The sequence below is a fragment of the Miniopterus natalensis genome, chromosome 13 (genome assembly GCF_054644295.1).
Source record: "Miniopterus natalensis isolate mMinNat1 chromosome 13, mMinNat1.hap1, whole genome shotgun sequence".
Classification (NCBI taxonomy): Eukaryota; Metazoa; Chordata; class Mammalia; order Chiroptera; family Miniopteridae; genus Miniopterus; species Miniopterus natalensis.
In genome coordinates, this window is record NC_142093.1 from 49,287,789 (window position 1) to 49,307,743 (window position 19,955).

At 40.9% G+C, this 19,955-nt stretch overlaps 1 protein-coding gene across 1 annotated transcript in view; it reads left to right on the forward strand.

The window, feature by feature from the left end:
- Positions 1-19,955, forward strand: part of PTCD3 (pentatricopeptide repeat domain 3) — a 31,423-nt gene that overhangs the window by 8,709 nt on the left and 2,759 nt on the right. Inside the window, exons 5-21 of the mRNA XM_016201804.2 lie at positions 2,980-3,048; positions 3,438-3,542; positions 5,313-5,436; positions 7,115-7,230; positions 8,867-8,940; positions 10,397-10,484; positions 10,815-10,875; positions 11,407-11,489; positions 12,182-12,326; positions 12,993-13,043; positions 15,189-15,278; positions 15,543-15,571; positions 16,433-16,539; positions 17,392-17,470; positions 17,575-17,665; positions 19,204-19,289; positions 19,768-19,916. Of these exons, the coding sequence (XP_016057290.2) occupies positions 2,980-3,048; positions 3,438-3,542; positions 5,313-5,436; positions 7,115-7,230; positions 8,867-8,940; positions 10,397-10,484; positions 10,815-10,875; positions 11,407-11,489; positions 12,182-12,326; positions 12,993-13,043; positions 15,189-15,278; positions 15,543-15,571; positions 16,433-16,539; positions 17,392-17,470; positions 17,575-17,665; positions 19,204-19,289; positions 19,768-19,916 (1,547 nt within the window). The remainder of the gene's footprint in view (positions 1-2,979; positions 3,049-3,437; positions 3,543-5,312; positions 5,437-7,114; positions 7,231-8,866; positions 8,941-10,396; positions 10,485-10,814; positions 10,876-11,406; positions 11,490-12,181; positions 12,327-12,992; positions 13,044-15,188; positions 15,279-15,542; positions 15,572-16,432; positions 16,540-17,391; positions 17,471-17,574; positions 17,666-19,203; positions 19,290-19,767; positions 19,917-19,955) is intronic.

The window sequence follows — 19,955 nt, forward strand, 5'->3', positions numbered from 1 at the left end:
ATTGATTTTAGAGAGAGGGGAAGGGAGAGGGAGAGAGAAAAACATCAATATGAAGGAGAAACATTGATCAGTTGCCTCCCGCACATGCCCCAACCAGGGATGGAATCTGCAACCTGGGTATGTGCCCTGACCGGGACTTGAACAGTGACCTTTTGGTGTGTGGGACGATACTCAACCAACTGAGCCACACCAGCCAGGGCTTTTTGCCATCTTGGTAATGACAGCTGCATCCTTACAGTTGCTCAAGCCAAAGTCCTGGGAGACATCTTTGACTCCTCTGTCTCTCAGGCTGCACATTAGTAAATCCTTTGTTTCTTCCTTCAAAATGTGAGTGAAGTCACCCCTCCCCAAGATCACTCCGAGGTTCAATGATTTGGTAGGAGGACTTACACAAACTAGTATATAATCGTACAGCCTTGTGTTTTACTATAGTGAAAGGACACAAAGCAAAATTAGCAAAAGGAAAGGCACTTGGGTAAAGCCCAGAGGAAACCAGGTGTAAGCTTCCAAGGGTCTTTTCTCTGCAGAGTCCACACAGGATTTACTTGATTCCCGCAGCAGAGTTGTGATGACACGTGTGGACTGTCTGCCAGGAAAGCTCATTGGGACTCAGTGCCCAGAGGTTTTTGGAGGTTGGTCATTTAGGCACCTCTGCCTGGCACATGCCAAATTCCAGACTCCCAGGAGAGCATAAGTTCAGCACAAACTACACTGTACAAACAGTTCAGGCACAGTGACCCAGTCTTACCAGTCCTGGAATTGGTGGGGACTCTTCCGAAATCCAAGTTCCCAGCTCCCAGCTGAGGACCAGCCTTGCAAGCAGACCTTTCTAAGAAGAGCAGTCTCGGGCCTTATCATTCTTTGCTTTACAATACCCAGAGTCTGAGCACTTGTCACTGCCATGATCACCTTCATTATCTAAGCCACCATCATTTCTTAATATCCTGGGTTGATTAATACAGCCTCTATCCCTCCCCTTCACTTCCTCAGCTCACTACAGACTGTCCTTAGTTAAGCAGCCATAGTGACCCTGCTGAAATGATAGATCACAGCACTCTGTAAAGACCCCATGATCAGGATAAAAACCGAAGTCCATCCGAGAGCTCCTAAGGCACTGCGTGATTCCCCACACATGTTATCTCTGCCTACATGTCCTCCTGTCTTCCTCACTCACTGCTCTAACCATACTGGCCTCCTGGCTAATTCTCAGTTTCTCAGCAGGCACTCATCTGCCTGAAGGCCTTAATATGTGCTGTTCTTCTACCTGGGATATTTTCCCCTGAGATATCCCCATGACTTGCTCCCTAACCTCTTGAAGTCTTTGCTTAAATATCACCTTTTCAGTGAGGCCTTCCCTGACCACCCCACTTAAAATTGCATATATTGTTTTCTGGTACTTATCCCTTTCTGTATTTCATTTTTCTGCATAGCAGTTATCTCCTTTGAATATATTATATATTTTATTATTTTGTTTACTTTCTGGAGGCCCCCCCCCCCCCCCCCAGATTGTAAGCTCTATCAGGGAGTGAGATTTTTATCATCCCCCAGGTCGAATAATGCCTGGCACATGTGAGGTGCTCAGTAACTGTTGAATGAATGAATAAGGAAGACACTGAACTAAGGCAGTGGCAGTTGGGAGAAGGGACTGTGGAGCAGGTGGATATTTAGGAGCTGGAATTACCTGGGCCTGGTGACAGGTTAGCTGAATGGAAGGAATGGGAGATCTTAGGATTGGCCTGCAGTGGTTAGTACCATGTACCATTCAGTGAGAACGGGAACTGTGTCAGGGAAGTTCATTTGGGGATAAATCTGGTTTGAGGTGTCTGAGCTACAGCGCCAGAGTGGAATTGTTTCTTAGAGACTATAAAGGACTAGGAAATCATTCGGGAGGAAAATTGGGAGACAAATAGGAAGAATAAGTCTAGTAAGTTAAGAAGACATTGAGCATGTCACCAAAACTAGAGGCCCTGAACAGGTATTTTAATAAGGGTGCTGGAGAGGATGAGTGCAGTCAGGGTGGTCCAGGCAGCAAACCTGGAACCTCTCCCTCTGGCTTGCCTTTGCATGCCTGCCTCACTGTGGTAGAGTGGCACTGCCAGAGGAAATGTGCCTCAGATAGGAGTGGGAAGGAGTATGGGTTTTTTAAGTGGCAGCAGGAAGCTAGGACCCCAAAAACTATTGCCTCCAGGCCCTTTGTATGAGCAGCCTGCCTTGGAGGGCTGCAGGGAAGCTTTCCAGCTCTTCCCACCCTAGCCCTCAGAATCCATATCAGTAAGACAAGGCATCGGGGGAGAATCAGAAGATTGAGAATATGAGGTGAATGTTTTTCTCTGGAACAAAGGTTCCATAAGGCCCGGGAAAGGATGCTCTGGTGGGAGAGGAGAGGAACAGAGGATGTAATTTGGGGACAGTTCTGAGTGGGCCCCTGGTGGTTCTGTTGTTGAAGGAAGTGCAGAACCTTGGACGGGAAGACACGGAGAAGCTGCTGCTTGTTGCCACCTCCTGAGAGAGCCTAGTAAGACCTCCATTTGGAGGAGAGACTTTGGATGGTTAGTGACCATGCTTTGAAGGAAACACTCATGTAGGAAACTGGTGCCCAGACTAGTTAATTTAGAGGATCTTTACATAGAGTTTAAAACAGCAGTAGTCCCTTTTGATAGCAAACTCAAATCTTAAGAAGCAGTCGTGGGGGGTTGAGCAATTCTTTGCTTTAAGTTGTGCATAATTATAACCAAGCCTTATAGAGTTGAGAGAACATTCAACATTAGTCTCTTTCTCTCTCTCTAAATATATATGTGTGTATATATATACATATATCCACATACACACACATAAATACAAATGTACATACGTACTTCTGCATTGTGTGTTACATAATTGAAATTTATTTTATAGACTTTTTGGACATCACTAAGACTCACAAGGTCAGGTACTCTTAATAAAAATTTAGCTAAAGAGACTTCTGTGTCTTCTCCACAGGATACCACAGCTGCCCCTTATGCATTTCAAGATGACCCTTATCTCATACCAACATCCTCTGTGGAATCAGTGAGTACTTTCGTGTGACTTTTCTTGTATTGTGTTTAATTTTGCTGGTTTGGGTACAAGAGTGCATATGTAATTTAACTTAGTTGTAAAAACCTAAATTGGTAAACTTTTTGAATCCTTTACTACTTTTATCAAACGTTTTAGAGATGAGGGTGGGGGTTGGTTTTTAACATTTAGGCCCTTTCACATGAGCCATCCACCCAGTGTTTATGCCACACTCAGCAGAGGTGGATGTGTATTAGTAATTGAACTTCTCATTGGGATTCTGTGTATTGTTGCATCCTTCTTAAGGGGGAGAATAATAATTCTTATAAGGAGGTGACTTTGATCTCTTTCATCTAAATTACATGTAAATACCAATTTACATCTGAATTTTTTTCTTTGTATAGCGTTCATTTTTATTGGCAAAGAAGTCTGGGGAGAATGCAGCAAAGTTTATTATTCATTTACATCCCAAATATTTTCAGAAAGACATAGCTGAACCTCATATACCGGTAAGGAGAGGTAATTGTGATTTTCAGATAATACTATATATAAATGTACATTTAACCAAGCTTTCATGGCTAATATTTGAGTAGACATTTGAGTGCCCTCAATATTTGGGTAAAAAGTCTTTTAATGTGTAGTTATACACATTACACAATACTAACCTTTTATTTATTTATTTATTTATTTTTAACTTTTTATAATTTTTATTTTTGTTTAAACCTTTTTTTTTTTTAAACTCCTTTTGTATGTATTTGCTTCTCACTCTATTTTCCTGATTTGGCTTTTGTGACACCCGACTTTTAGATCTTTACCTATATGACTGTTCCTTTCAGTTTCCTTCAGTAGCTTTCTCATCGTTTTCTGTTTTTCCTGTCTACCCTTCTTGCTTCAACCCTGTACTTTATTCGTCATTCTTGTATATCTGGCCTAGGTCCCTCTACATTGAACCAACTACCTCTTTGCTCTGTAGTCATGAAGAGTGAATGTGCAGTGCCTTTCTGCTAGACATTGTCCTTAGTGTTGTCAGTACAGTGGTGAGCAAAACATGAGTCTCTGCTCTCCTGAGTTTTTTAGTAGAACTATGACCTTGGACTCATAGCACTCCCTCTCACATCTTCCTGCTTCTCAGAACACACATACCCAAACACAGCCCACCTGCTTCTCAAGCCTCACCTCCTAGAGTGAAATGAGGAAGCCAATGTGATTATGTAGGTAGAAATACTGAAATCCTGAACCAATACAGTGTCAGCTATAGTATGATCATTTGTTGGCCCACCCTTTCCCCTCTATATTTTTGACTAACAGTTACTCGTCTGTGCTGAGCTCACTTTTGCTTGAAGCCCCCCATGGTCCCTGCCTCCATGGCGGGCAGCATTCTCACACCTCTGAGACCTCTTAGGTCGTTTACCAGTCACACTGTATCATAATTATTTCCTTATTTGCTTTCTCCATTAGAATGTGAGCACCTCGTGTGTAGAGAATGACTTCCATCTCTACATCCCCAATATCTGGCGTAAAGTTGTAGGCATTTAATAAGTATTTGAATAAATTACTGAGAAAGGTAAAATCAGCATACCTTGGTGACATTAAATGTTTAAAGTAAAAGAAAGCATCAAGGATGAAAGGTTTCTGCCTTTGGAAAGCAGATGTGCTGGTACTCAACCAGGATCGGGAGGGAAGCAGAAAGGATGGTTTTAGCAGGGGAAATAGTAAGTTCAGCTTGAAGTTGGGAAATTTAACCACAAGTAGTATTCTTCAGATATGGACTAGATACTTATGTTTGGGTGCTTTTAAATTTTTCTCCCCAAGCTAGGAAATAGCTAAATAGCCTTGTTAGGGAGGACTGGAGAGGTTTTTTAAAGTTGTATTCCCTACTATTTATCATGTTAAAATGATAAATAGTGCCCTAGCCAGTTTTCTCAGTGGTTAGAACATCAGCCCGTGGACTTAAGGGTCCCGGGTTCAATTCCAGCCCAGGACACGTACCTCAGTTGAAGGCTCCATCCCCAGCACTGGTCAACACACTAACAGGAGGCAATCAGTGTCTCTCACATTGATGTTTCTTTCTCTCTCCCCCCACTTCCATTCTCTGAAAAGCAATGGAAAAAAATAATCCTTGGTGAGGATTTGAAAAAAAAAAGATAAATAGTATTTGGTCATGAAGTGTGAATTGGAACAGTGACGTTTTATTTTAGTGTGCTGGTGATATAAATTTGGTCCTGCATTCCCCTTTCCCCTTTCCCTATTTGTGTAATCTCACCGTCTTCTTGTCCTAGTGTTTCATGCCTGAGCACTTTGAACCTCAGATTGAAGACGTAAGTGAGGCCGCCCTGCAGGAACGAATCAAGCTCAGAAAAGTCAAAGCTTCTGTGGACATGTTTGATCAGCTCTTGCAAGCAGGTAACTAAGTTCATCTAAAGCCCCTCCAGGAACATGGGCTTAGAAGTGGGCCACAGTTATACAATCCCAGTGGTTGAGAGTAGAAGCTATAGGGGTTATTGTACTACTCTATTTGATGGTGTTTATATTTTTAATAGTTTAATAAATGATATTTCAAGTTCTGCTTTAGCTTCACTTTAAAATTATAGGTGAGATAGAGCTGCAGCTTTGTTAGTGTTTCATATACTTGTGCTGCATCACAGGTAGAGAATTTATAAAGGCATTCTCCCTTAGCTTCCCTTTTTAACTTGACAGGTATTTGTACTATATTCAAATTTCCTGTATTTTTTATGTTTGGAAGACATAAAACAGACAAGAAAGAAATCTTTAAAAAGGAAGGAGCAGTAAACTGTTGGATCAGAGGCTTGGATACTGGTTCTGGTTCTAAACTAATTAGCTCTGTGCCTTGGAAAAGTCAGTTCATCAGAGCTTCTGTCTCTGGCTCTCTGAATTTGATCTGGATGAAAATGTCTGCTGAGTGTGTATTAAAGTTCTTGTTCTTAGTGCTAAGACTTGTCTTTCTCTGGTTTTATATTCTGCATGGTGTAGGCACATGCAGACATTCAGTAAACGTATCTGAAGACTGTGAGACCCAAAGCTCATAGTAACAGAATGAGCCAACATACCAGGGGAGGGATCATAGAAAAGTTTATTATCAAGCCTGTGATATGTGCCAGTAACTTTGCTAGGCATTTCACATACTTAATTCTGAACACCTTTTGAGCTGCTCTGTTGTATAGTCATCTTACAAAGGAAAAGTTATTAACTAATTTTTGGTTGGTATTAATAGTTATGTTAAATTTGTGTAACTATCATAATTCTATAATTTCTATTGATTATTATACATGTTTTATGGTTATGTAGTAAGATTTTATATTATATTATAAGTGTTAATATTTAGTTAACATTAACCAATTATTAATAATTTTTCAGGGTCTCACAGTTCTGCGATAGTAAGACCCAGTCAGATTATACTTCATAGCATGTCCTGTCTACCCTGCTGTGCTCTCTTTGGGCTTTTAAATTTCCTGATGGGCATTTTTATCAGTATATTTTCTTTAGAAAAATGCAGTTACTTTTTTTTTTTTAAACACTAAATTACAGTTCAGTCATCTTTCTTTTCCCCTTACTCCCTCTTAATTGTCAAGCTGGCACCATAATGTTTTGAGCAACAGTTTTTAAGAGGCTATTATAATTAGACATTTATGCTAGTATTTCTGGGCAAATATTTCAGTAAGGGCCTGGATCCACATGGAATCATTCTGTTTGCATTTGTAAAATGGAACTGGGCCTGGGGAACTAAGTGGCATAATTTACAGTTTACTTGGGAGATGGTAGTTAAAACCATGCAATAGTTTTTCTGGGGATATGAGTCTATAAAATAAGTGAGCACAGGGTCAAACTTCATCTTGTATCTTAATCTTTTAGTCAAACCATATGATTAGTAGGGATTGTGTCCCTGTCTGGTCATTCTTGGTGTTTAAGTTGATGCAAATTACCCATTGTTAATGTGGTAGGTGATACTAAACGTATGACCAAGAAAGCCACAGCTCATAGAAAAAGTGAAGAATTTTAACCTCATGGGCTTTTGTTCTTTGATGTTTCAAGGTTTCTTTCCCTTTTTCTCTTCTACCCACAGGAACCACTGTATCTCTGGAAACAACTAATAGTCTCTTGGATTTATTGTGTTACTATGGTGACCAAGAACCCTCAGCTGATTTTCATTTTCAACAAAGGGAACAACCAGAAGAGTTGGTAATGGCTTTTGGCAATAATTTTTAAAGTTTGTTTTGGTAGTAACACCTCAGAGTAAGGTGGGTTCTTGTGTCATGTATTAGGGTAGTAGAGATTTGTTCTGACATGTGAGTAGCTTTGATAAAAAGTGGTGCAGAGGAAGGGAGAGATTTAAACAATTATTTTAACCCTTCCTTTAAAAATATTCTGACCTTGCCTACCACTTGCAGGCAAAGCTTTGATCAAAAACGTTTGCAAACCCCTATGTTGTTGTTACTGTTGGCGGTATGATGTGTGGCAGATGGGAATGACCTCCTGGCCACAGCCCCCTCAAAAATTCATACAGGAGTGGGCACACTCTGCTGGTGGTACGAACAGTATTGTGCCAGGGTCTGGCCTGTCATTACTGAGTCATAGGATCTCAACCCAAGTGTTTGACTTCAGAAATAGATCCCAAGGAGACTTGGCTTTTGTGAACAAAAATACACATATGGCATTTGTCATGTTATGTCAATACCTATAATTGCGAAAATGTTGAAAACAAACTACATGTCTGATAGTGGGTGATTGAATTATGGTAATAGTGTTGTTTGATGATTGAAAGTACTAATGTAGGTCTGTTTGGGTATGGAAAGATTGATAAGTGGGAAAGTAGACAATATGTATTCTATTTTTATTAAAAGGTTTTCATATACATAGGGAAAAAATTAAGTGTTTCTCTCTGGGTGATGGAATCGGGGGTTTTTTTTGTTTGTCCTTTCCAGTTTTCTCCACTAAATGTGGATTATTTATGTATAACTAAACCTTTTAAAGTGCATAGGCAGCCCTAGCCAGTTTGGCTTAGCGGTTAGAGCATCAGCCTGCAGTCTGAAGGGTCCCGGGTTTGATTCCAGTCAAGAGCATACACCTTGGTTGCAGGCTCCACTCCAGTTGGGGCGAGAGTGGGAGGCAACCAGTTGATCTCTCTCCTTTCCACTCTCTCTGAAAAGCAATGGAAAAAATATCCTCAGGTGAGGATTAAAAAATAATAAAGTGCATAGGCAGTGGGTTGCGGTCACACCTCATCTTCCAGACTATCTTTAGATTCCCTGGCCTGGGCAGCTCTCTGCCCCTCCAGCCCCTGCTGCAGAGCCAGCGCTGACCTGTGCAGTTCTAACCAGCCTGTCTTGCTCTATATCAGCCTCTCCCCAGAGCTTTGTTTATATATTAAAGAATTTTAGCTGTGTTGGGTTAGTATTAGACATTTACTGTGTTCTGTATCTGGCTATGTCTCGTTCTTTTGCTTTCGCCCTAATAATGAGCAATACTTCTGTATGGATCAAGCCAGACATGGCCTCTGAGCAGGCAGGCTGTGCTGTTTAGGTTTCCAGTTTCTGAGTCTGGGTCGTGTGCAGGGCACTGGTTTCGTCTCTTCTCTAGGCTTTCTGATGCTTTCAAGGCCAGCTTTACTTTGCATATGTAAATGAGCTGATTGATGCTAAAGAAATGATCATTTCTTAATAAACATTTCCTGGGTTTCCTCTACCTTCTGCTGGATTTGTATTTCCTTTGTTTTTCCAAAGTTTCCTTTGCCTTCCTGATTTTCAGTAGTCTAACCAGGAGAAGGCCTTTTGTTGTCATTTTTTGTTTTATTTCTGTTGATGGCGGTTCATTTCAGGAAGACGCCACAGAGGAAAAGACCGAAAAACCTAAGAAGAAGGCTAGTAGTCATCAGTTTGGGGTTACTTGGAGGTATGTTACACATCATTAGAATTTTATATCCCAGTTTTCTGTGGTGTGTGGAATGTTCGCCATCACCCCCTGAAGAAGTTAAAATCCTTGAATGTTCTAGAATATAATTGCTTTTATTGTGTAGTATAAATGTCCTGAGTGGTATACACGTGCACGTGGATCTGTTTTCATGAGAATAGCACAGCGTTCACACTTGGTCCCCCCCACCCCTCACTTAACTCCATGTAGCCTTCTCTGTGTATGGTTCCTTTGGTAATTCATCAGTAGTTGTACCTTGCAATGTAGACCTCATTTCTGAAAGATTCGATATTTTTGTGTATGTAAGAATATATGTATACCAGAATGTAGTTCAGCATTTCCAAACAATGAATAACATTTAACTAACATTTGCGAATTTAAATTAACTGAATAGAAGTGTCTAAATAAAAGAATGGTATTTTATGAGGGTTTCTGGAGAAGGAAAGCTACTATTAATGTTTAAAGTCTCCTTTGAAATGATCAATTGAATAGAATCAAAGATTAAATATCTTTAGCAGGTTTTAATAATTTCACATAGTGGTTAAGAATATGGACTTTGGAATACCATCCTGGCTCAAATGCTGCTGCTTTGTGATTTCTAAGATATTGCTAAGGGAGAGAATTGAGGTACAGCTTAGTTCATGTAACATACCTTTTCTTATATTTTAAGAAAGAGTAGATACACTAGGTAGCATATCTGACATGTATACATGTAGTAATAGGACTGCAAGAATTCAGGAGAAACTGCTTGTCTGTGGTTGCCTCTGGGGAATTGTATCTGATGGCAGAGGACGGGGAAACTTCACGTGAACACTTGTACAGGTTGCTTTTACCTTGAGTGTACAATCATATGCCACTTCTAAATGGGGATACATTCAAAAAAATGCCTGCCTCGTTAGGTAATTCATCCTTGTGCAAACATCACAGTATACTTTCTTACACGAACCTAGCTGGTATAGCCTACTGCTGTAATTGTATGTGCTATGCCCACTGGCAGCGTAGTAGGTTTGGTCACTCCAGCACCACCACAAACACGGGAGTAATGTGTGTGCTACGATGTCATTAGGCAATAGGATTTTTTCAGCTCTGTTATAATCTTGAGACCACTCATATATGCAGTCTGTCACTAATCAAAATGTCATCGTGCAGCACATGACTTCATGTTACTTACTCAGAAAAATTCCCCTTTCAGTCCTGGTTCTGCCATTTAACTGCACAGCCTTGGACAACTTACGGTCTTTGCGCCTCGGTTTTTCTCATTTTCAAAATGATGATAACTGTATCTCCCTCTCTGGGTGGTAAGAATAACTTGAAATTATATGCATAAAGAGCTTAGCTCATTGCTGGAACGTCGTAAATGCTCAGTAAATTGTGGTAGCTATTTGCTTTTCCTCTCTCCCTTGGTTCACACTTACTGTCTTGTGTGTCTTGTGTGTAGACCAAAAAACAATGCTGAGAGAATCTTTGCCCTAATGCCAGAGAAAAACGCACATTCCTACTGCACAATGATCCGAGGAATGGTGAAGGTAACATTTGTTTTTAATTTCCACTAAATCAGGGTTTCTCTGTCTCAGAACTGTTGACACTTGGGCTGGTGGGGTGTGCGGTTGTGCAGTGTCTGTAGCTCCCTGGCCTGTCCACTGCATGCCGGGCTGCGTCCTCCCCTTGCCCCTCACTGGCAGCTAAAAGCTGGCCTCGCCCCGATGGTGCCTGGGAAGCAGATTGCCCTGGTAAAGAGCCACTGCGCTAGCCTAGGCTTCATGAGAACTAGAACCTCATCTCATTTGTTTACTGCTGTGTTCCCAAACCTCAGGACACATTTGATGATGTTTAACTTTTATTTTTCCCTCTTCCAGCACCGAGCTCCTGTGCAGGCATTAAACTTGTACACCGAATTATTAAACAACAGGCTGCATGGTCAGTATTTGGCAGACTCTCCTCTCTCCCCTTTTCTTCTCTCAAGAACTGTAAAGTCTTTGGGTCTTGCCTCAATCATTGGCTCACTTTTTTTTTTTTTTTAATCCTCACCCAAGGATATTTTTTCCATTGATTTTTAGAGAGTGTGGGAGGGAGGGGAGAGGAAGAGAGAGAAACATCAGTGTGAGAGAGACACATCATTTGCTGCCTTCCACACGTGCCCCGGTACAGAACAAACCTGCACCCCAGATATGTGCCCTTGATGGGGAATAGAACCCGCACCCCTTTATTCCATAGGCCGACCCTAACCACTGAGCGACATCAACCAGAGCTCATTGGCTCACTGATCTTTTCCTGTGGTATTGATGATTGAAACAGGAGTAGAGAGCCAGAAAAGAGTAGTTTTCTACTTTTGTGGACATGTCGTAATGAGCGAGAAGTCACATGAGCATGATCACTGCCTTAAATTGAGTCATTTAGGGGTTAGTCGTCAACCCCAAATTTTGTTACAGTAGTTTTTTTCTTTTACAGCTGATGTATACACCTTCAATTCTTTGATTGAAGCAACAGCAATGATGGATGAGAAATTTGACGAAAAATGGAATAATATGTTGGTAAGGAGGAACCCTTGTTTTACCTTCTAATGGGGCCTAAAGTACCTTTTGCTAGAAATGCATGAGATGGAGACAGCATTCATTGAGCATCTCATGGCAGCTGCTGCGCTGGGCTCTCAGATGGTGGCTACCTATTTACGCCTTCTGGCAGCCCTGCAATCTAAGCAGCTGTGTCTGACGTATGAGAAGAAAGTTACCTAGTCCAGAGCATACAGCTAGAATTCAGGAAGACTGGTTGCTTTATTCATTTATTTCTCAGATTTGGTTTTTTATTATAAAAATAATGTATATTTATTGAAAAATCACGTAAGTTTAAAAAAATTGAAATTGCTGGGTTAAAGTAACTTAGGAATAGAGACGTTTTATAACATACAACTCACTTAAAAAAGGAAAAATGCACAATCCATTTTCATCTACTCTTTTGCTGGAGTATCAGACTCCCTAGGCAGAGGGCTGAAGACAGTTGGATACTTTGATCAGGCGGAGGTGGGGTGACTGAGTGGAGGGGCTTCTAAAAGGCAAATCACTGGTCCTACTCCTTAATAAGCAATTCTTTGCCTTAAATTAGGGATATATTAACCTGCTTTAGGTATAGCCAGAGAGCCAAGTTCTTTTTTAGTATATAATATTTATTTATTGGTCAGATAATGTACCCAGGCTTAAAAAATACTTTCTGCTTTTAATTCATCTAGGAGCTGCTGAAACAAATGGTTGCACAGAAGGTGAAACCAAATCTACAGACTTTTAATACCATTCTGAAATGTCTTAGAAGATTTTATGCATTTGGAAAATTGCCAGCCTTGCAGACCTTACGTGAAATGAAAGCCATCGGAATAGGTAAGGATGCATCCTAGTGACCAAGACAGTGCTGACCAGAAGTTTCAGGTCCAGACAAGCAAAAAAGGAACTGTAAATGCTTTTTCCCTGTTTACATAATATGTAGGGAATTCCTTTCCACCTGGCACATCTAATATTATGCATTTACCTTGGTGGGAGTGCCCTTATTGTCTTCATGTTCCTTATAGCAAACTACAACATTCTTTTAGTATTTTAGGTACTTTTTTATGGCTCTCTTGATTCTGGTGAGAATTGTTCACTTACCTCTAGCTATTTTAAATCCCGTGACATTTTCTAGCATAATTAGGTGTTTGAACCTAAGTGTGTGCTAATGCATTGTGTCTTGAAATTTGTTTTGGGAATCAGTTCACATTGATGTGCTTTAGTGTTCTTAAATGAAGGATCATAATACAAGTACTTTAGGTGTAATACTTTAGTAGTAGGTGTCTGGGTTCTCTAAAAGTGATTCAGTCTCTAGAACACTTCTCCACCTTTTCATTAATCAGATGAGCTGGGAAATGTCTTTGTTCAAAGGACTAGAAATATTATCTTTTATTGAAATACCAACAATATGTTTTTAGTTCAGTGTGCCTCAGTAAGCTGTATTTTGGATATCTGTGTTTGACTTATTTCTTTTTTTTTCTTCTATGTACCTGGTAATTTGAGAACCCTCACTTGCAACATATCACTATATTATTCAGCTGTTTTATCAACACGGTATGTATAACATTATGTTATATTAATTTATGTAGAAATTTGACCCAACACCTTTAAGTTATGTGATAGTTGTAGGCTTCCTTCATATGAATTAAGAGAATTCACAGATTAATCTACAGTCTGAGGAAAAATTTGTTCTTGTAGGTAGTAACCTTGTTTGTGATATAAAACTTGAGCAGGAGGGAAGGGGGTCATTCAAGGTACTCACAGTGTTGGTGTACAATTGAAAATGATCAGATGCTACTTTAGTTGGGAGTTCCTTTTGCTCTCTCCTATGCAATAGCCTTACCGCATGTGGCTATTTAGTTAAAATAAAATTTAAAATTCTGTTGCATTAGTGCTCAGTAGCCACAAGTGGCTTCTAGCTAGTTTGTTCAGTGATACAGATATAGACTACTTTCATCTCTGCAGGAAGTTGTTGGATAGTGCTCACCCACAGTGGCGTTCATCTTATTTTGAAGCCTTTTGGGAGAATCTTGAGGCTCCATTGGTCACCTACTTTTAGGTCAGCCAGTCCCTATTGGGGGCTGTGCTCCTTGGAATGGACTTTAAAGCAAGGCACACCTGAGTTGAAATTTCACCTCCACCATTTACTAACTCTGTCAAAAGGGACTGGATACCATACCTGAGCATACCATTGTGTATAATGATTAAATGAATTATGCGCAAGGTCTAGTCCCGTTCCTGGGGGGAGGGAGGGCACATAGTAAGCACTATGTCTGTTGGTTCTTACTCATTTGCCCCAACTTGAGAAAGACACCTGGGCTCAGAAATGACAATTCCTATCCTTCTCTTCTGCGATAGACTCTATATAAAAATAACAGAAGAACTTGATTGTCTCTATTTGGAAGGCTAATTTTACAAAATCTACATCCTCACCTATCAGAAAGTTTGATATCTTTTAGGGTGAGGGGAATAGGTAACTGACTTTATCTTGGAAACAGGTAAACATTTTCCATAATTGTATCTTCAAAAATTTCACTCAACCTTGGTGACATGGTAGTGGAGCTGACCCTAGAGCCTCTTCATTCTCTACCATTACATATTGCTCGCCAAAGTCAGTGGTACTTATGCTTCCTAAGCAATACCCATGACCATTGAGGCAGAGTGAAGGGGGGAGTGTCAGTTTTCTCTGTTGCATGTTTATTTTCAGTTTGTTTTATGTATATAAATTGGCTGCCTGCAGTAACAGTTTGTAGGAATTTACCCAAAGGAGGAAGCCTAAAATAATGAAATGATACATATAAAATATATTATCACATAGCACATAAAACACTTAAGATTGCTGCCTGGCCAGTGTGGTTCAGTGGTTGAGCATCGACCGTGAACCAAGAAGAGGTCCCCAGTTCAATTCCCGGTCGGGGCACATATCCGGGTTGTGGGCTCTATCCCCAGTGCAGGGAGTGTAGGAGACAGCTGATCGATGATGTTTCTCTCATCGATGTTTCTCTCCTTCTCCCTTCCTCTCTCTCTAAAAGATCAATTAAAACATCTTTAAAAAATACTTAAGATTGCTAGCACATGGAAACATGTTTGAGGGAACTATACAAGTACATCTGTGCTGCCAATAAAACTATTATCACTTGCATGTGGGTATGGTAAGGAGGGGAATGTGGATAGACTGTGATATATTTGGGAATATTGCACCTATATTATAGGTGCATTTCCTGACCTATCAGTACTGAGGTCATGTGATTTTAAAGGACTGCCCACATCCATTGTACAGTTTTCTTTTTCTTGGACTCCTCATCCTGATAATATGTAAAAGGAACTACTAGCAAAATGATTACTAGCAAAATCCTTGTTTTTCTAAGTATGTGCGCTTGGTGAGGGTGTGTTTTTGTGTGTGTGTCTGTCTCCACCTCCGTGAGCAGTCAGCTGTGAAGGACTAGGAAGGGAAAGGTCTCCTTCGGGAGCACATGGACAAGGTAAGGAGGGGACCTGTGACTGTCCCAGACCTGATGAGGGTTTCACTCTGTAGGCGCATTTGTTCCTTTAGCAAGCAGGTGCCCTGGCCAGCCCTGAGCCCGGCCTTAGTGCGGAGGCAGAGAGGAATGAGGCCCTTTGTGCCAGGTGCCGTGCTCTTGACTGGGGGTGCGGAAAGTGGACTCATGACAAAAACCCATTTACTTTCTTGTTCTGCAGAAAACCCTTCAAAAGGCTCGTCCCTCATGATCTATAATATCATGAACGAAATCGTGGGAAAGAAGTTTTCCCCACAGGACCCAGATGATGGTATGTATCAGAGCTTATTGTCCTGACTGCCAGTGATTAGAGGCCTTCTGGTGAGAGCAGGGCTCAGTAATCTTTTGGGTGATTGTTCTGAGAAAGCCAGTGCCTGTAGAACTTTGCTGTGTCCTTCCCCTCCACTTGAGTTTTACTCCTTTATATTTATCTTATATGTTACTAGTATTGCTGCCAGGATTTTTCCTAATGTTACTGACTTGAAAATATCTTTTGACTAGAGTAACCAAGGCTCTTGTGAACTTTGATTTTCAGATATGTTTTTTCAATCAGCCATGAGAGTTGTAAGTACCATTTGTTATTTAACTGTTGCTTTCTTGTTTCCTTTTATCCATTTCCTTAAATTTATCTGTAATTTGGACAGGTGGGGGGCCTCTACCTGACTCTTTGCTTCCTGACTCTTCTGTTGATACCTTTGACTCTATTCTTTCTCTAAAATCTGTACTAAGTCACATAACATCCCTACCCTTCGTTTATTGTACACATTGTCTTTTGCCTTTTTTCATATCTTCATTCAGGGAAGGTTTTAGAGTATCTCATATTTGCCTACTGGTAACTTTTTAAATTGATGTGGTTATTTTTAAATTGGTCTTTCATTTTGTGCTAATAATAGAAATTTCAGGCAGCTTCAGAATGAACGAGCACATCCTGTTCCCTGAGGAGCATTGCCTCACAGTTTAGTGTGTGTCCTTCCAGGTGTTTCCTTGGGTATTCAGACAGCACAGCAAGACACATTTTCGTGGTGCTGCTTGCTAACAGTAGTGCAGTGTTCCATAGGAGGGAAGGACTACAGTTTACGTAACTCCTCTCCTTTGCTGGCTTTGGAGTCATTTCATGGGTTTTTGCTTGTACACTGATGCTGAGTGAGCACCCCCTCCGTCTCTGTGCACATGACCTAGTGTTTTTGTAGGATTGATTTCTAAAGATACAATTACTAGGTCAAAATAATTTTGCTTTAAATTTCATAGAACTTGGGGGTTTGTTTTAGGGTTTCCCCCCAAATTTCTTATATCTCATTTGCTATTAACCAGTAATATGTTTGAATCAGCATAAATATTCCCACAAGTAACTTATTTTTTATGTAATGAGTAGCTGTTGCTGTTAAGGATCTCTAAGAGTGATGCTTACTACCTACACATTTTCAGTGCTTCTCTCTCAAAGATCTAGAACTTGCTTACCAAGTGCATGGCCTTTTAAACACTGGAGACAACCGGAAATTCATTGGACCTGATCATCGACGTAATTTCTATTAGTAAGTGTGTTGGAAATTTATCCTTTGGCATCAATGCAGCACCTTTATGCAACCATTAGTTGATTCTGCAAGTGAGAGGCTGTTTGTGGCCCTCACTTATCACCTCTTCACCTCTGATTTCACGCAGCATGGCCCTGACTTCGCAGTGCATGTTAATGGAGCACCTGACTTGCCACACTCAGTTTCTATGTGACACATTAAATCCACATATCTTTTTCCTCTATGCCTTCCTTAATTTGTAGTAGTGAGGGTCCCTAAAGATTTCATTAGTCTTTTTTTTTTTTTTTTTTAATTCTCACCCAAGGATATGTTTTTATTGATTTTTGAGAGAGAGAGATAAACATCGATCAGTTGCCTCCTGTAGCACCCCAACTGGGGATTGAACCTGCAATCTTTTGGTATATGGGACAGTGCTCCAGCCACCTGAGCCACCTGGCCAAAGCACAGTGAGGTTTCTTAAATGGATTTGCTTTTAGGCAGATAAAAACCAGAACTTAAGGAGTCAGCTTCTTACTAGGTATGTGATGATTGTCTTCTGTGTTTATAAATCTTCACACTGAATGCTTTAAAATGAATCTGATCCTTACTGTCTACTCCTCATGAGCCTCTAAGAGCACCTGAGGAGGCAGTCATGAATAGCCATTTGGGGATAAGAGGTATTCATTGGAAAGTCCAAGAAGCACAGTTAGCACCTCCTGGGTTAAGCGTGGGCCCATGTAACTTGAAATTGTTTATAATTTGTCAATTGTTTTTAAATTCTATGTAACACATCCTCATATAACTATGCTGTAACTTAATCATTCCCCTATTGTTAGGGATTTTAGATTAAACATACTTTTTCCTTCATTACAGTTCCAAGTTCTTCAGTTTGCTTTGTCTCATGGAACAAATTGATGTCACCTTGAAATGGTATAAGGACCTGATACCTTCAGTAAGATGATTCATTACTTACATATTATTGTACATGTCTTTGTTGTTATCTTTGCTGATTAATATTTTAAAAATGTATTTGTGTTTTGCATTTCTCTTAATCAGGTCTTCTTTCCTCATTCCCAAGCATTGATTGATCTTCTCCAAGCATTGGATGTGGCCAACAGGCTAGAGATGATCCCTCAGATTTGGAAAGGTCAGTCCTACGTTTGTTTTCTTGTTGCTGTTGTGTTTTTTTAAGTACATATTTATTGATTTTTAGAGAGAGAGGAAGGAGAGGAGAGAGAGAAAAGCATTCATGAGAGAGAAACATTGATGGGCTGCCTCCTGCACACCCCCTACTGGGGATGGAGCCTGAAACCTGGGCATGTGCCCTGATTCAGAATCAAACCTGTGACCTCTTGGTGCACAGGATGCCACCCAAACAACTGAGCCACACCAGCCAGGGCTCATTGTCCTATGTTTTGATTAACAGACATCTTAACATTGTTAGGGATGAAAACTTTCATTTTTTATTAAATTGAGTATATTAAAATTTGAAGTCCTATTGGCGTAGCTCAGTAGTTGAGCATTGGCCTATGATCCAGGAGATCTCGGTTCGATTACCCGTCAGGGCACGTGCCTGGGTTGTGTGCTCGATCCCCAGCAAGGGGTGTGCAGGAGGCAGCTGATCAGTGACAACTCTCTCATCATTGATTGATGTTTCTGTCTCTGTCTCTCTCTCTCTCTCCCTCTTCCTTCTTCTCTCTGAAATCAATGAATATATAGTTTTTAAAAACAACAACTATATTTCACCCTGCCGAGTGTGGCTCAGTGGTTGAGCACTGACCTAGGATCCAGGAGATCGCAGTTCAATTCCTGGTCAGGGCACATGCCTGCGTTGCGGGCTCGATCCCCAGTGGGGGGCATGCAGGAGGCAGCCGCCGATCAATGACAACTCTCTCATCATTGGTGTTTCTATCTCTCTCCCCCTCTCCCTTCCTCTCTCTGAAATCATGAAAAACATTTTTTTAAAAAATGTATTTCAAATGGCCTAAATTACGTCCTTAGCGACAGGAAAAGGCTAGGTCTTGTGCACCTGTTGTGTGATATGACAAAAGGAAGATTAGAATCAATGCTAATTATGTGGCACACCCTAAATATAAAAGCAGGTCTCAGACCCCAAACCCTGTCCCTCTACCATGTTTCATCACTGGTTCAATTACTAACCAATCAGTGATATTTAAGTTTCTAGGAAACAGCCCTGACTGTGGGTGTGTGTCGTACGTGTATGAACTGACTGCAGAAGATGCTGAATCCTTTCTGCTAGGTAACTGGTAATAAAGTCAGTTTCTATCTGCCACAAGTTTCCATATCTAAGACACTGAGATAGCCCTGCCCTACTACGTCATAAGTCAGCACTACTGATGATATATAAAAGATCACTGATGGTTCTTAAATGCTGTGAAACAGGATCTTACCATTTAGAGCTGGTTTTGCTCACATGTGGTGTTCCTACTGTGTTAACACTGGGCCAGGAGCACGTGTGGCTTTCACTGCTCTTATCCACTGTTACCACAAATTATCTCCTGGTTTCCTGTGATCCTGAAATAAACCTGGAGCAGGTAATGGCAGCAGCTTATGTTTGCCCACTGAAAATGTGGGGACAGCTGACAATAGATAAAGGTCAGCCGGAAAGTACTGGTTTTAACATGGTGGCCATCACTTCCCACTGTGTTCCTTTCTCGTTTCAAGATAGTAAAGAATATGGTCACACATTTCGCAACGACCTGAAAGAAGAGATCCTGATGCTCATGGCAAGAGATCAGCATCCACCAGAGGTAGGGTCATATTGACACTGAAGTTTCATTAGTATTTTTGGGTGTATACTAACCAGTACATCCTCTGGTACTGAGGGCCCTAGAGGGGTACCTTCCCTGGTTCCATCTGTCACTGTGGAGAACTCTGCCATCTAAACCCAGATTTGAATTAAACATCTAAACATATCCAGCCATCAGCAGAATACTGTTTCTGAAGTCACTCTTGCTTGTGTTGTCTAAAGCAAACAATATGGAAATGGCTTCTTTCTGTCCTGATAATAGCAACTTGCCTGAAAATATCTGCCTTAAAAGAAAACCCATGGTTTACCCCAGGGCAGATGCTTTATTTCTTAGTATATTACTTGTGTGCTACATATGTGATGTGTTCAAATGGTTGGTAAAATGCATTACTCAAACATTTTAATGGTCCTATGGAGTCTCTTAAACTTGAATTTTCACAAAACCAGTTAGCAGTTCTCCTGACTCTGTAGCCCCTCAGCTTCAGGTGGCGTTCGCTGACTGTGCCGCGGACATCAAGTCTACTTACGAGAGTCAGGATGCCAGACAGACGACTCCTGACTGGCCAGCCAGCGCTCTGAACTGTATAGCTGTCCTCTTCTTACGGGCCGGGAGAACCCAGGAAGCCTGGTGAGTCCAGTCCCACATGTGTGAACTAGAAGCACTTGT